The sequence below is a fragment of the Portunus trituberculatus genome, chromosome 9, assembly GCF_017591435.1.
Source record: "Portunus trituberculatus isolate SZX2019 chromosome 9, ASM1759143v1, whole genome shotgun sequence".
NCBI classification, from domain to species: domain Eukaryota; kingdom Metazoa; phylum Arthropoda; class Malacostraca; order Decapoda; family Portunidae; genus Portunus; species Portunus trituberculatus.
Window position 1 is genome coordinate 12,197,713 of NC_059263.1, and position 17,244 is coordinate 12,214,956.

General features: G+C 45.5%; 2 protein-coding genes across 2 annotated transcripts in view; both read left to right on the forward strand.

Moving 5' to 3' along the window:
- Positions 1 to 818: 818 nt before the first annotated feature.
- Positions 819 to 6,758, forward strand: LOC123501726. The gene is made up of 3 exons (XM_045250731.1): positions 819 to 920; positions 4,281 to 6,034; positions 6,149 to 6,758. The coding sequence occupies exons 1-3, from the start codon at positions 819 to 821 to the stop codon at positions 6,756 to 6,758; spliced, it is 2,466 nt and encodes an 821-aa protein (XP_045106666.1).
- A 2,943-nt stretch (positions 6,759 to 9,701) lies between these two features.
- Positions 9,702 to 17,244, forward strand: part of LOC123501410 (trypsin-1-like) — a 30,095-nt gene continuing 22,552 nt past the window's right edge. Inside the window, exon 1 of the mRNA XM_045250232.1 lies at positions 9,702 to 9,830. Within this exon, the coding sequence (XP_045106167.1) occupies positions 9,776 to 9,830 (55 nt within the window). The 5' untranslated portion in view covers positions 9,702 to 9,775. The remainder of the gene's footprint in view (positions 9,831 to 17,244) is intronic.

Genomic DNA, 17,244 nt, shown 5'->3' on the forward strand with positions numbered 1-17,244 from the left:
AGATTACTCCGAAACTCTGTGGATGATGCCACCACCTTCCAGCTCTTTGAGGTCACTGTTGGAGGCGGTTGCATACGGCTCTGCAATGTGTACTCAGCTCCAGGAGGGCTGAATGCAGCTACTTTCCTTGCTCCCACCATCCATGGCATAGCTTATATAGGAGATTTTAATGCCCGACACCCTTCCATAGGCGATCTTTCTGGCACAGTGAATCGCAGTGGGACTCGCCTTCTGGAGTACATTCGCCGAAATGGACTGACTAGCTGGGACACTGCTGGTGCCACACACGCTCGCGGGGGCACTCTAGACCATATCCTTACCTGTGGACTCGTGCCTTCACAAGTCAGATGTGCATCTGTTCCAGCGCTCTTCTCTGACCACATTGGTCTCAGTCTCCTTTATTCCCTCCCTGCTGCACCTGCTGCCTCCGCTCACACCCGCACTCGCATTGTCATCCCACCCAAGTACCGACCTACGTACATCTCCTATATGACTACCCTTCTCCCTATGCTTGACCTCCACTGCCCTGACAAATTATATTCTTCTCTAGTTGATGCCACACATGTCTTTTACATCCGATACGTCAGCAGGCCACACATCCGGCGTCGCAGTGGTGCCCACACCTTGGATAGCCGCATCGCTCAGGCAGAAGGGAAGGCCATGCAGGCTGGCCTTGCCTTTCAGAGGCAACCTAATCCTGAGACTCTGCACCAGTATCAACTATCAAGAGATGACCTAGTTGCCCTACAGCGCTGTGTGCAAACGGATCGTGGCAAAAGCTGACAGATAGCATCAACCATCAAACGAGTGATGGCTCCATGTGGCACCTCATCAACAAAGTAGTGAAGAAGAAAGTGCCATCCACCACAGCCCTGCTCAGTATGCACAGGACCTCATCAATAAGTGGTCAGCGCAGTCCCGTGCCAGCAGCCTCCCAGCACACATTCAAGATGCACTCTCCACCCACAAACACTTTTTTTTTTTTTTTTTTTTTTTACATTACAAGGGCACTGGCCAAGGGCAAACAAAGTGTTGGAAAAAAAAAAATCCCGCTGGTTGCCAGGCCCTGTTAAGAAGAAAGTAGAAAGAGAAAAAACAAAAAAAATCTAAAAGGAGGGTCCAGTTAACGTAAGAGGTGTCTTGACACTCCTCTTTTGAAAGAGTTTAAGTCATAGGCAGGTGGAAATACAGACACAGGTAGAGAGTTCCAGAGTTTACCAGTGTAGGGAATGAAGGAGTGAAGATACTGGTTAACTCTTGCATTAGGAAGATGGACAGAATAGGGATGAGAAGAAGTAGAGAGTCTTGTGCAGCGAGGCCGCAGGAGGGGGAAGGCATGCAGTTAGCAAGTTCAGAAGAGCAGACAGCATGAAAACAGCGGTAGAAGACAGATAAAGATGCAACATTGCGGCGGTGACTTAAAGAATCAAGACAGTCAGTTAGAGGAGAAGAGTTGATAAGACGAAAAGCTTTAGATTCCACCTTGTTTAGTAAAGCTGTGTGTGGATCCCCCAGACATGAGAGCCATACTCCATACACGGGCGGATAAGGCCCTTGTACAGAGCAAGCAGCTGGGAGGGAGAGAAAATGGACGAAGACGCCATAGGACACCTAACTTCTTGGAAGCTGATTTAGCAAGAGTAGAGATGTGAAATTTCCAGTTTAGATTTTTAGTGAAGGATAGACCGAGTGTGTTTAATGTAGAGGAGAGGGAAGTTGAGTGTTATTGAAGAAGAGAGGATAGTTGTCTGGAAGGTTATGTCGAGTAGATAGTTGTAGAAATTGAGTTTTTGAGGCATTGAACAAAACCAGGTTTTCTCTGCCCCAATCAGAAACAAGTGAAAGATCAGAAGTTAGGCGTCCTATAGCATCTCGCCTTGAGTCATTTAATTGTTGTTGGGTTGGGCGTCTGTTGAACGCTGTTGAATAATGCAGGGTGGTATCATCAGCATAGGAGTGGATAGGGCATTGAGTCAGATTTAGGAGATCATTGATGAATAATAGAAAGAGAGTGGGTGATAGGACAGAACCCTGTGGAACACCACTGTTGATAGTTTTAGGGAAGAACAGTGACCGTCTACTACAGCAGCAATAGAACGATCGGAAAGGAAACTGGAGATGAAGGTACAGAGAGAAGGATAGAATCCGTAGGAGGGTAGTTTAGAAATTAAAGATTTGTGCCAGACTCTATCGAAGGCTTTCGATATGTCAAGGCCGACAGCAAAGGTTTCACCGAAGTCCCTAAAAGAGGATGACCAAGATTCAGTTAGGAAAGTAAGAAGATCACCAGTAGATCTGCCTTTACGGAAACCATACTGGCAATCAGAGAGAAGGTTGTGAGCTGATAGATGCCTCATTATCTTCCTATTAAGGATAGACTCAAAGGCTTTAGAAAGGCAGGAAATCAAAGCTATAGGGCGGTAGTTAGAAGGATTGGAGTGGTCACCTTTTTAGGGACAGGTTGAATGTGAGCAAACTTCCAGCAAGAAGGATAAATAGAAGTAGAGAGACACAGATGAAAGAGTTTGACCAGGCAGTGAGCGAGTTCGGAAGCACAGTTTTTGAGAACAACAGGAGGGACTCCATCCGGACCGTAAGCCTTCCGAGAATCAAGGCCAGAGAGGGCCAGGAAAACGTCTTTATAAAGAATTTTAATTTTAGGGATGAAGTAGTCAGAGGGTGGAGGAGTAGGAGGAATATGCCCAGAATCATCCAAAGTTGAGTTGGTAGCAAAGGTTTGAGCGAAGAGTTCAGCTTTAGAAAAGAAGAGACAGCTGTAGAGCCATCTGGATGAAGTAAAGGAGGGAAAGACGAAGAAGTAAAGTTGTTAGAGATATTATTGGCTAGATGCCAGAAATCTCGAGAGGAGTTAGAATTGGAAAGACTTTGACATTTTCTATTGATGAAAGAGTTTTTAGTAAGTTGGAGAATAGATTTGGCATGATTACGGGCAGAAATATATAGGGCATGAGTTTCAGCAGTTGGATGGCTACGGAACCGTTTGTGAGCCGCCTCTATCATTGACAGCACGAGAACAAGCAGAGTTAAACCAAGGCTTTTTAGCTTTAGGGTTAGAGAAAGTATGAGGAATGTATAGCTCCATGCCAGAGATAATCACCTCTGTTATGCGCTCGGCACAAAGAGAAGGATCTCTGACATGAAAACAATAATCATCCCAAGGGAAATCAGAATAGTACTGCCTTAGTTCCTCCCACTTAGCAGAGTTAAAATGCCAGAAGCACCTCCGCTTAGGCGGGTCCTGAGGCTGCACTGGAGTGATAGAACTGGTAACGGAAATTAGATTGTGGTCGGAGGAGCCCAACGGAGAGGAAAGTTTAACAGAGTAAGCAGAAGGGTTGGAGGTTAGGAAAAGATCAAGAATGTTGGGCGTGTCTCCAAGGCGGTCAGGAATACGGGTAGGGAACTTCACTAGCTGCTCTAGGTCATGAAGGATAGCAAAGTTGAAGGTTTGTTCACCAGGTTGGTCAGTGAAAGAAGATGAAAGCCAAAGCTGGTGGTGAACATTGAAATCCCTAAAATGGAGATCTCAGCAAAAGGAAAGTGAGATAAGATGTGCTCCACCTTGGAAGTCAAATAGTCAAAGAATTTTACATAGTCAGAGGAATTAGGTGAGAGGTATACAGCACAGATGAATTTAGTTAGAGAGTGACATTGAAGTCTTAGCCAGATGGTAGAAAATTCTGAAGATTCAAGATTGTGGGCACGAGAGCAAGTGGTGTCGTTACGCACGTATGCGCAACATCCAGCTTTGGATTGAAAATGAGGATAGAGCAAGTAGGAGGGAACAGAAAAGGGCTGCTGTCAGTAGTCACAGACAACTGTGTTTCGGTTAGGAAGAGAAGATGAGGTTTAGTAGAGGAGAGGTGGTGTTCCACAGATTGAAAATTAGAACGAAGGCCACGAATGTTGCAGAAATTGATAGTGAAAGTATTAGATGAAGTGTCAAGACACCCAAGGTCGACAGCAGAGGGGCAGTCCGACCTGGGGACATTTATGGTCCCTCCCAGAGGGGACTCCGAGGCAGGGCGTGGTGAAGCCATTATTAAATTTTGATTTGAAGAGAGTGTAAAAGTGTAAGGTGTTGTAGTGTAGTGTAGGAAGTAGTAGAAGTTGTCTTTAGAGGGCAGGCTGCAGCTGCTCAATTGTATAAATGAGACCACAAAGGGAACCGGGAAGAGAGGACACGGGGAATCACTCAATCTGCAGCACTGCCTACATCCCCGTAAATACCTCTCCTGGAGTATTCCACCGGGCGGCAGGTGACTACTGCCTACCGCGCACTCCGTCTCCAAGTTGCCTTACTGAGTACTGATGAGGAGGATGCCGTAGCTATATCTGAGGACGAGCTGCGACGGGCACTTGCCAGGGGCTGGGCAACATCTCCGGGTGATGACGGTATCACTTATGCAGTTCTCCGTGCACTTCGAGACGTCCCGGGCAATCCCCTCCTCCAGCTGTACAACATCTGCTTCCGCCTGGGGCACGTCCCACAAGCTTGGACTCACAATACAATTGTGCCCATCCCCAAGCCTGGCACCGATAAATTCCGCCCAATATCTCTCACCTCCTGTTTCTGCAAGGTTCTTGAACGCATTCTTCTCTCTCGCCTCCTGTTCCGACTACAACACAAGCTCTCAGCCAGACTGTACGGTTTCCTGCCCCAGCGAGGAACGCACCACTGCCTTATGAAGCTCTACACTCGTCTCTCTCCAGCCAGTGTTGTCTCCTTCATCGATCTGAAGAGTGCATTTGATGTTGCCAATAGAGATATCATACTCGATCAGCTCGTTGATTTTGGCGTCAAAGGCAACCTTCTAAGATGGATACGTGCTTATCTACGAGACAGAACATCTTGTGTCTTGTTTAAGGGAGTGCTGAGCACCACTAAGAACTTTGAGCTCGGTACTCCGCAAGGTGGAGTACTTAGTCCCTCCTTATTCAATATTCTCATGCATCGCCTTCTCTCTCTCCTTCCTGACGTCACTGACACAACCATAACTTGTTATGCAGACGATATATGTATCCACTCAAATTCTCCAGATGACATGCAACGTTTCCTTCAGTCCTTCTATGTGTCAGCTTCCTCATGTGGTCTCATCATCTCACCAGAAAAAAGCAGGACTTTCTCCCCACGTCCAGCGAGAAATCTGCCTGAATTCACCGTAGGGAACAATGTTATACCTCTGTGCACCCAATATCTCTACTTGGGAGCGCCTGTGCGGATTACTCCTGCTATCCCAGCAAGACAACGTGTTCATCCCATTGTTCAAGATCTCCTGGCTCGGTTGCAGCGGCGTCTCGCTCCTCTCAAGTGGTTGACTAACTATGCTGCCAGACTTTCCATCCCTGTCGCCAGAACCTTCTACATTGCTTTCATCCGTTCAGTGATAGACTACCTCTCCCCTTCCCTATGTCAGCTCTCCAGAACAACGTTGCAGCCTCTTGAAAAATTTCAAAACCAAGCAATGAGACTCATCTTGGGGTGTCCTGCCTCCACCAGGATTGTCAATATGGAACACGAACTTCGTCTCCCCCCACTTGTAGACAGAATATTTTCTAATGTCACTTACTTCAGCATCAAATGCCTTCAGTACCCTCACCTTTCTCCTCATTACGCTCACACTATCAGGGCGTCCCTGGACCCAGCTGCACCTCGTCCTCTGCTCCGCCCAGGTGGACGTACGCTTGTCAGTAGCGTATGTTCTCACATTCGGAGACTTAACATCAATGTCATGACGGAAAATGTGGCCCCTGGTTTGCCACCCTGGCAGACTCCTGTGCCAGCAGTCTCCTACACTCCAGGCACCAGGACTGACCTGCCTCAGCTACTGCACCAGCGTGCACTTGAGACCATCGCCAGACTGTCCTCGTCCCTCCGTGTGGCTCATCACCTCTACACTGACGGCTCCCTGCAGGGGGACGGCAGTGCTGGCTGTGCTGTTTTCTCCCCCAGCCTGGAGCCACCTCGAGAGGGCTGGACAGGGCGCCGCCTCCCAAACACTTCCAGTTCTACGTACTGTGAGTTGCATGGACTGCTGGATGCAGTGACTTTATTAACACGGACCGGAAGCAGTGGTTTGGTCATCTGTGACTCGTAGCCAGCCCTGCAAGCCCTTACCTCTCACAGGTCGGCATATCAACACCTCGTCACACGACTCCTCCGCCAGCTGGCCACCGCCCACGCGAGTTCCCTGGTAGTTCACTTTCTGTGGATCCCCTCCCACATTGGCCTCCGAGTCAACGACACTGCTGACCGTCTTACCAGGGCTGCTTGCGATCTGGACCCACCAGCTGCTGATGCTCCTGCTGCCTCACTCCTGTGCTACAGGAAGATGGTTCGACAGGCCGCCCGTTCCCCCACCCACCGTCGTCGCAATGCTGAGAGGGCCACCAGCGCATCGATTCCACACTATGACCACTTCCTCCTTCATCAACACCCGTATCGTCGCAGTGGTCTTCATGTTCGTCGCCACAATGTGGTGTGTGCGCTCCTCAGGCTTGGCTGGAGACCAGTCTGGCAGGTGGCTGAGGCGGAGGACGCGCCTCACTTCTCCTCCTGTAGGCTGTGCGACACGCCCGGTGCCAACACACTGGACCATTATTGCCTGCGATGTCCACTACTTGCAGACTTACTCCCGCGGGGACTCACATTGATTGACACGTGTCAACAGTTGTTGTCAGATGGAAATCTGTTAGACTTGATTATCATGCGCCATCAACACTTTGGTGGATGTTAACCTGTTTCATGCAGCCTACCTCTTTTACAGCGTGTCCCAAGGGGCACGAGTCCCATGTATATATTTTGTTCCATGACTGTACTGTACTTTATGCTTGACACCTTGGAGTGCAATAAAATTATCAAAAAAAAAAATAATGTTTAACAGCTAATTCAATAAGTTAACGTTATCTATCTCAATACTACTCGAAAGTTACCGTTCTCTGTCACAGTACTTAAAAGTGTACCGTTCTCTAGTACAATACTCAAGGTTATCGGTCTCTCTCTCTCTCTCTCTCTCTCTCTCTCTCTCTCTCTCTCTCTCTCTCTCTCTCTCTCTCTCTCTCTCTCTCTCTCTCTCTCTCTCTCTCTCTCACAATACTCAAGGTTACCTTTCTCTCTCATAGTACTCAAAAGTTACCGTTTTCTGACACAATACTCAAAAGTTAGTTTTCTGTCAAAATATTTAAAAGTTACAGTTCTTTCAGAATATTCAAACATCACCGTCCTCTATTAATCGCCAACACACAGACAAGAAACACATTATATACGCCACAGGTTAAATATTAATATTTTCTTCATAATTTACTATCAACGTGAACTCTTTCCATATCGGTACTTCCCTAACTGCATCATAATATATAATGTCAACTTAATCTCTTGATATTCAACATCCGTATCCGTATTTCTTTAATATGTATTCGTCTTAATTCTATATATAATTATCTTGCTGCCCCATCAATAACTCTTCTTTCCTCATTTTCATCATTAACTGTTTACCACTACACATCCTTGCATTATATTTAAATTTCTCAATGAAATGTCATCCAACAAAGTCATCGTTACTGAAACCACTAATGATTTGCCACGATATCACAATAGCACAACGCAAACTTATAACCAAATTTTGTAAGCACCATATTAAATAAGACATTCCACATCGTATCGTATTAGCTTTAAAGACAGATGAGATGACAGAGGTGCCATCATGGGGAAATAAAGGAGGGAAAGATGAAGAAGTAAAGTTATTGGAGATGATTTAGCCAGATGCCATAAGTCCCAATGAGACTTGGAGTTGAAGGAGTTTTTGGCAAGTTAAAGAACAAACATAGCATGATTCCGGACAGAAATGTAAAGTGCATGAGATTTAGGAGATGGAAGGCTCAAGTACTTATTGTGGGTAACTTCTCTATCAAGAACAGGCTGTGTTAAACAAAGGTTTAGAAGATTTAGGTTGAAAAAAAAGAATGAGAAATGTGCGCCTCCATGCCAGACACTATCACTTTTGTTATGCATTCAGTACACAGAGATGGGTCTCTGACACGGAAACAGTAATCACTCCAGGGAAAATCAGCATAATACCTCCTCATGTCCTCCCAAACTGACTGAGGCAAAACGCCATAGGCACCTACATTTAGGGGAATCCGGGGAGAGGTATTGGAGAGATAGGACAAGATACAGTAATGAGAATGTGATCGGAGGAGCCCAACGGAGAAGATAGGGTAACAGCATAAGCTGAAGGATTAGAGGTAAGGAAGAGATCAAGAATGTTGGGTTTGTCTCCAAGATGGTTTAGGAGTATAAGTAGGGTGTTGCAGCAGTTGCTCTAGGTCATGGAAGATAGCAAAGTTGAAGGTTAGTTCACCAGGATGGTCAGTCAAGGGAGAGGAAAGTCAAAGCTGGTGTTGAACATTGAAATCTCCAAGGATGGAGATCTCCGCTAAAGGGTAGAGAGACAGAATGTGCTCCACTCTTGCATATATATATATATATATATATATATATATATATATATATATATATATATATATATATATATATATATATATATATATATATATATATATATACTAAAATGCTGCAGGGAAATCACCATGGAAATCTTCATTCCTCCTGCTTTATTAGTTTCCAACATTTCCGCCTTACAAAAGGCATCATCAGGGCCTACAATGATTAATAAGAAAAATATAAGTATAAAAGTCTAAAACAGACAAGATTTTATAAAACTAACTAAAAACAAAATAATGGACAAAAATCATAATATACGAAAATCATTCTCTGTAAAAGGATGGATGGATGGATTTTAATTTAGACGCCGCAACAGCGATGGTCATATGGCGCCGCTACGATATTTTAATTAAAACAATGTAGCTTATAAAGAAAACAACTAAAAACAATTGAAAACAATGAAATTAAAAGTAACTAAAAATACTAAAATACAATAAAACGAAATAAAACATTATTATACATGTAACAAATTAAAATTCACAAATTGGGGAGGAGGCCAGCTTCTCCCAGGTACTTGTAAAATCATGAATTATTTTTTACAAACAATGTATTTTTGATTAACGTGAAATTTCATGAAAAGTTCTTTTCAGTTCATAATCCTTCATTTTGTAACCAGAATATGTAATTGTTCATTTATTATAAACAGATCATCAGTGTTATATACGTACAATGTTATAAAACATGTTTGCCAAGGAAATTTGCTTCAACAATTTGCTATTAACTGCTTGGTAGTTGTAGTTCTCCTTGTAAAATCGGTTGAGGCAATAAACAAAAAATACTTAATACTTTACTAAGAATGTCCTTATATAAACGTGAGACAACAACACCTGACGCCAAGTGGCCATGCCTGCTAACTACTCCGTAATCTCTCTCTCTCTCTCTCTCTCTCTCTCTCTCTCTCTCTCTCGTGTTCAAAACTCTCCTTACTACTCTTCAAGGTAGCAAAATATATGCAGTCAGTTTCAAAATCTTAATTAATAATGGATATACAAATATGATACAATAACGTACTTAATATATGGTATTGTTTGTATAAAATACCAGCCACAATTGAAAAAGAAAGAAAAACAAACAAAGCACCGAACCAAGTTGATAAGGCTAGAGGATCTGTGGGAAAAGTTTTGCCAATTAATATTATTGTCGCTCAGGGTTCAGATATCGTGTCAGGACAGCTAAATCTTAGGTACATTTATACTAGTATGAGAGAAGTGTGTTGCATCAGTACGGCGAAGACATACAGACAGCGAAGCAATGGTGCGGTATTCTCCCCTGTTGGAAGTGCTTGCCTTGGTTTTGTGCACTGACGGTAGGTGTCCAAGAAGACATGAGGTAATAGCGTGCTTGGCGGCACAGTAGCGACACTGTGATGGAGCTTTGTGATTGGTTTGTCATATATCGAATATAGTACTCAGTTATGTTATCGTGACGCGTAGATACATTTTGACGTAATACGAGTATATTGTTACAATTTGGAGATCCGGGTGCCGTGGAGGTGTTTCATGTCCGTGCTCACAAAGTTGGGGATTCCTTTGGCTGCCCCATCTCTTTTAAACTGTACTTCCTGCTGTCAGTCGGGACTCCTATGGAGTCACTTGTGATATAAAGGTGACAAGGTCATGACAATGTTATGACTCTTGTGACTTTCTTCTGACCACTGTGCCTTTGTTGTGACGAAAAATAATAATTGCTTAGTCTTTTAAACTCCTTTCATCTTTCACCGTAAATAACAGCTATAAATCTATCATGATTAATACAGTAAAGAATAATATAGCGAAAAAAAATTTAAAATCTTAAATTGGCTTTGTGTTAGCAACGAAAATTAGAAACAGTAGACACTTGCTGATACATTAATGACCTCCAGGTAATTTCAAGGAGATCGGCATAGATGGATGTTATGAACTTATCTCCGATACAACACCGATCTCATTCAACGTTATTCTCTGGCTCATAACACAAGAGGACGCATAAGAACATAAGAAAATAAGGGAAGCTGCAAAAAGCCGCCAACAGGCTTACACGTGGCAGCCTTTGTATGAAGTACGCCTGTCTATTTCCTCCTATCATCCTCATTCATGTATCTGTCTTATCTTCCCTAATGACTAAGGATTAACAACCTTATGACTGAGTCTGTTACATTGATTTTCTACACTATCTGAGAACTAAATTATTTCCTATTTTTCATAAATTAATTTTCAAGTTTGAATCCGTTATTTCTTGTTCTCTTCTGGTTACTGTTCGTAAGACTTTTTTTTTCATTTATTTATTATTTTTTACGGTATGGCCTATAACGCCTGTAGGCATAGCATTGGAAGTGCTGTTAATCTTCTGCCCATTAGTAGGGCAGGCAATCTTATTTATAGTGGTACCCATACTAGGGCCCATATCATTACCCAAGCGCATCTTTGGTGTAACCACCTAGAACCTAGGTATCATGATGACATATAGGTAACTTTAAACCACCTGACAAATGACAAAGCTTCAAAGCGGTATGTGGTGGGATTCGAACCTACAAGTGGACGTCTGCCCGCTCACCATCTTATCTAATACGCCACTGTCTGTCTTTTTTTTTTTTTATATACCATGTGGGCTTTTCACGGGAATTTATGGGCTAAAGAAGATACTTTTTGGGGTATCTCCTATCTCAAAGCCCACCTGCTAGGAAACCGTTACCCCGAGTGAGGAAGCCCAACCTACACGTCTCCGGCACATGATGCGAATGTTTGTCCACGACAGAGCTGAGACCCCCTCCCAAACCATCCCAGCCTGGACACCCAACCATCCAGCACAGGATGGCCCCTATTAGGCGATCCCTTCAGCGGGTGGCTCCGCTGGTCCACTGGCAGCATACGTAGGAACCATTTAGTCTGACCCCTCACTGGCGACCTTACTAGCATGGGTAGCCTTCTCCCCCTCGGAAGGGCGGAGCAGGGGCCTAAGACCCCTCTAGCCTAGCTCGCCAGGTCATAGGGGCACGCAAGCCCCCCCACCACGACAAGGCGGTTTCCATCTGGGGTGCCTCGGTCCAGGAATTCGCTCCAGTTGGTCTCCTTGTCCTTAGCAGCAGCCTATCCTCCTCAAGAAAACACAGAGGTCAGACAGGTAGGCCACACAGCAGAAGGGCTTAGCATGACGTCCTCTCAAAGTGCCCGTACGGAAGCCTCTGGCGAGCCAAGATGATTCTCCCCCGCTGCCTTTTCCCGCCTATTCTTCCAATCCAAACACTAGCCCCCCCCCTTGAATACCCTATCCCTCCACTTCTTTACATAACCCCCAACCTTTAAGACTGAACGTCTTGTTTGTCTCTATCACTAATCCACACTAGGAATGACAAATTTTTCGGGAGCAGCCAAGAACGCTCTGTAGGAGTTGTTCACCACTGTTCACCGCCGCAGACTCTGGCAGTGAACACTCGTCTTCTCCTTTGTCCTCTTCGATCAAGCAGGCCTAGAAAAGTGCTTCCATCCCTTCATTACTATTGTTCCTGTTCCTTGCTACAGGGTGTTACATCCCCACAAGAAGTGACCAGAACAAGTGCACATTATTGGGTGGTCCACATATACCACCTTCGTTCCACCAACGTTCCCAGGTTTGATGTGGTATGTGACGTCTGTCAGCGCCTCTTCGACGCTATAAGGACCCTCCCAAGAGTTCTGGTGACAGCTCACGCTTCCAATGGGGTTGAAGCCAAACTTGGTCACCGGGAAGATGGGAGGCATCCCTCACTCGCTGCTGGTAGTCCCTCCATATCGCACTGCCAGCCAGGTGGAGGTTGCTGTATACCTTACGCCTTGTCTGGTCCAGGCGTCGTTCCAATTCCTTAGCGATCTCGCTGTGTACCGTTGGGAACCATTCGTCGGAAGGCCTTCCTGTGGTGAGGTCCATGGGTAAGCGGAGCTCAATCCCGCACATCATATTCGCTGGTGTGTTCCCGTTAGCTTTTTGCTCGGCGGACCTACGTATACGTAATCACCATGTCATGCAGCCACGGGTATGCTCTTCCACGAGAGTTCGGTTGTAACGCTCAACCATCCCGTTACTCTGCGGCCTAAGTGGGGTGGTACGCGTCTTTTTCATCCCCAACAGCTTGTAGGACTTAAGGAAGGTGGCAGACTCAAACTCCCGTTCCTGCTCAAAGAATAATTACCAGAGCTTTCCAAACCTTGTAAAGAACTAGATGATGAGTGTTTCTGCCGCAGTCTTCGTCTTATTATCTGGAAGAGCGTACGCCTCAGGCCACTTTGCAAAGTAATCCATTGCTATATAGATGATCCTGCGGCAGCGAAGCATGGTGGGAAACGGGTCAGAGATATCCACCGCAACTAACCCCATCGGGGCTCCAGTTGGAGCACATTTCCTGTTGTCTGGACCGGCACCATCTGGTCACATCTCACCGCATTCCCACCTAGTAGAACCGCTGGTGAAGGTGGCACAGCGTCTTCCTCACCACCAGGTGGCTGTTAGTGATGCCCTCATGCACCTCACGGAGAGATACAGTCAGCCACTTCTTGTCCATGTGAGCATTCACCCCATCTGTACCGCAGGATTCTTTCTCCCAGCCGCAACGCACTGCCTGCTCCAGACGTATTTCTCCACCAGGTACTGGGTGAAGGGACTTTCTGGCCACTCTATCTCCTAGAACGGCTTCTCCTCACTCTCCTCCAGCCAGGTCATCACTGGAGCGAGATCAGGATCCTTTTGTTACAGCTGCGGCGGCGTAGTGGATAAGGTGGTGATCGTGGGATTGGGCAGATGTCCATGCTTAGGTTTGAATCCCACCACATAGTCTTAAAACTTCGTCATTTGTCGAGTGGTTTAAAGTTACCAACATGTCACCATGATACCTAGGTTCTAGGTGGAGGTGTAATTGCTTTACACCAAAGATAAGCTTGAGTGGTAATATGGGCCCTAATATAGGTACCACTATAAATAAAAATGCCTAATGGGTGGAAGCTGAACAGCGCTTCCCATACTCTTCAAGTATACCTACAGGCACTATAAGTCATTACGCTGAAGTGAAGTCTGTTGCAGACTACCTCTGGCTCCCGGTGCTGGCAGTGCATGCAGCTTGGCTCACAGGGAAGTTGTCTCAAGGTGTCTGCATTTCTATAAACTCTCCCTGGTCGGTACTCCACACAGGAATTGTACTGCTTCAATTGGCACACCTACTATACTCTTGGGCTCTTTCAGCGTTTTCAACCAGTGGTAGGCTGCGTGTCAATCCTCATGGTAAAAGTGGCACCATACAGGTATGGGTGGAAATGTCTACTGTTAGCGACGAGATGGATGGATGGATCTAAGGTTAAGCACCGCAACAGTTTAGGTCATTTGGCGCCGCTACAATTTAATGAAAAAAATATAGTTTATAAAAAAACTAACTAAACACGAATAAAGATAAAGAAATTAAAAGTAACTGAAAATATAAAAAATACAATAAAACAAAATGAAACATTAAAATACATATAATAAGATAAAATTCACAAACTGGGGAGGAGGCCAGCTTCTCCAAAGAACTTGTAAACATCATGGCCTGGGGCCAGACATAGTGGTCCAAGGACCTTTGAGAGATAGTATACACCGCTATCTCTAACGCTACACCGGCAGAGATAGCAGTGTCGTAAGTCAATCAAACTAGGGCACTCTACCAGCAGGTGCCGCACGATGAGCGGCACCAGGCAGTCATCGCAGTAGGGTTGAGGGTCCCTGGTCAACAGATATCCTTGTGTGAGATAGGTGTGGCCTATTCAAAGCCTCGCTAACACAATCTGTGTACGGCGGTCGCGGATATGAGTGTATGTCCAGTCATGGAGAACGGAACTGGTGATCTCTCCCATTTTCGAGGTGGCAACCCCCGTTTGCCACCTCCTCTGCCAACTTGCAACAATCGCCAGACGAATACTCTGGAATACATCTCGAAACGGAACAGGGGCAGGGGATGGAGCGCGACTTGACGCCTCTTTGGCAAGGCGATCTGCCTGCTCGTTCCTGGGAACACCAACATGACCAGGGACCCAGCAGAACCCAACACGATATCCTCTGTTGTTAAGCAGATAAAGCCACTCCAAAGCTGATAAAACCAATGGGTTGAGGAAAATAATAGAGGAGGAGAGAGCAGCAAGAGCACTGCAAGAATCACTACAAATTGTAAAAGAAAGTGGGAGGGTAAAAATTATCGGTAAAGCAAGGACTATGGCAAACAACTCTGCAGTAAAGACAGATGCCACTGAAGGACAGCTACCAGCTCGGTAGAAGGAGGGAAAAGACCACACTAAATCCAAAACCTGCGCCGGATTTGAAACCATCAGTAAAAACAAGGATGTCATCAGAATGGGAAGCTGTGGGAGTCGGAAGGAGTAGACAGGAGTTGGAACGATAGATAAATCCGTCATGAGAAAGGCGACTCGAAGGCCAAAAGGTTTAGGGAGACTAGGTTGAGTGACATACGCCTGCGAACGCGAGGCGTATGTCCCTTTTGTGTATTGACACAAAAGGGACTGAATCAGGAAGACGGTGGATGCCAAACCAGAAGACTGGCGCCGGCGGTCCAGCGGCAGCATCCATCAAGAGGCTAGGAATTGGAGATGTCCGAAATGCACCCGTAGCCAAGCGGACCCCAGCATGATGCACGGACTCAAGTATGCGTAGCCGTGCATCTGTTGCAGATGAGTAGATCTCACAACCGTATTCTAGCTTTGGAAGGATAAGTGTACGGTGAAGAAGCAATAGTGACCCTGTCCGCGCCCCAAGAGGTGTGACTTAAAACCCAAAGAAGGGATAATGCCTTCCTACAAAACGCCTTAAGAGAATGGAAATGAGGAACCCAGGTGAGACGGTTATCAAAAGCAAGGCCAAGATATCGAGTCGCCTCCACACATGAGAGACATATATTGGCTAAGTATAAATCAGGATCTGGATGGACACCACGGTTGCGACAAAAATGCATGGTTACGGTCTTGGAGGTGGAGAAACGAAAACCGTTCATGTTGGCCCATCGGGACGCCCTATTGATCGCCAGTTGGAGCTTGCGCTCAATCAGAGTCATTCTAGCAGCCGAAAAAGAGATGCATAAGTCGTCTACATACAAGGAGCTGTGAAAGCCATCTGGGAGAGCATCTATAACACCATTTATGGCGACTGCGAATAGGGTAATACTAAGAATACTTCCCTATGGGACACCATCAATGAGAACACTAGCCTCAGAGATAGCCCTCCCCACTCGAGCCCAGAAAAGATAAAAAATGCTGAATAAAAATAGAAAGGTGGCCACGGAGGCCAAAATCAAACAAGGAACATAAAATACCATGGCACCAAGCTGTGTCATAGGCTTTCTCCAGGTCAAAAAACACGGTTACCTGATGGTGGTGATTACCGAAGGCCTCACAAATAGAGTACTCCAGGGATAATAGAGCATCAGTAGTAGACCTTATCTTTTGGAAAACATACTGTTCCCGATGACAAGCAGTTACCTTTCTCCAAGTATCACATGAGTCTTACATTTACCATCTTTTCCAACACTTTACAAATGCAGGATGTCAAATATATAGGACGGTAATTTGTAACGTGAAGATTATCTTTCCCAGGCTTCGGAAATGGGAGAACCACTGCCACAGCCCAAGAAGATGGAAAATCACCGGTATGCCAAATCATATTATAAAGATTTAATAAAAAGGTAAAAACACTGTCAGGCATGTGGCGCAAGAAGGCATAAGGAATATCATCTGGACCCGGAGATGAGTCACGACACTGGGAAAAAGCGGTCCACAACTCAGACACAGAGAAGGGAACATTATAAGACTCCCCTCCAGTCGAAGAAAAATTGACGCCGGGAGATTCCATCCTCTGCCGGTGACGGGCACCTGGCGCTGCAGGATCCTTCCAGGAAACACTGGCAAAAGTGCTCTGCAAAGAGGCTGGCGACAGTCTTACGATCTGCCCACCGTTCGCCCAGAAGACAACAAGACTGGCAGGAAAGGCGCAGAATACTTCCAAGCAATTCGGCGGACTTTATTGAATACATCCGTAAGAGGGGTGTGAACGTTAATGGAAGAGACATGGGCTTTCCAAGAGGCTCTTTGTGCCTCTCTCAAAACGCGATGGGCCCAAGCACGGCTGCATCGAAAAGCATCCAAACACTGCGAGTCCCCACGATGTCGCCCGTTTCTCTCTCACAGCGTTGGTGCATGCTGTATTCCACCAAGGAACGGGAGGTTTAGTAAAGCGACCGGACGTCCTGGGAATTGTCTGAACTGCTGCGGAACGTAAAAAATCAGTAAAATAATCAACAGCCTCAGAACAAGTATCATAATCAGCCAACGGACGGATAAAAGAGCTAAGTTCGATGAATCGTGGCCAATCTGCCTTGTCTAAAACCCAGCGTGGGGGGCGGAACTGTAGTGAATCATTCAGTCATCCAATGCACGCATTCCATATTTTCTATGTGCCTGACACACGCTATCACTCTTTTTAAGACAGACTAATACAACTTGTTTCTTTTCTTTTCGTATACTATTTCTCTAACATATTACAACCTACCACATTCACTCATACAGTATACACACAATCACGTTCTTATATTTCACTACTTACAACACCGACGATTCACAAGTACACACATATACATGAATACTTTTCATCTCATTCATATCATTAATTACATCCTAAAAAATAATATGTAGACCTCACAGTTACACAAAAATAAAAGTAATCCGAACTGACCACTGTAT

Bases quoted from the DNA above. Each gene is read 5' to 3' on its own strand.
- LOC123501726 (XM_045250731.1), top strand. From the start codon at position 819: ATGTGGCACCTCATCAACAAAGTAGTGAAGAAGAAAGTGCCATCCACC. The intron at 921-4,280 runs GTGCCAGCAGCC...ACCGGGCGGCAG, and splicing joins TAAGTGGTCAGCGCAGTCCC to GTGACTACTGCCTACCGCGC. The intron at 6,035-6,148 runs GTACTGTGAGTT...TACCTCTCACAG, and splicing joins CCAAACACTTCCAGTTCTAC to GTCGGCATATCAACACCTCG.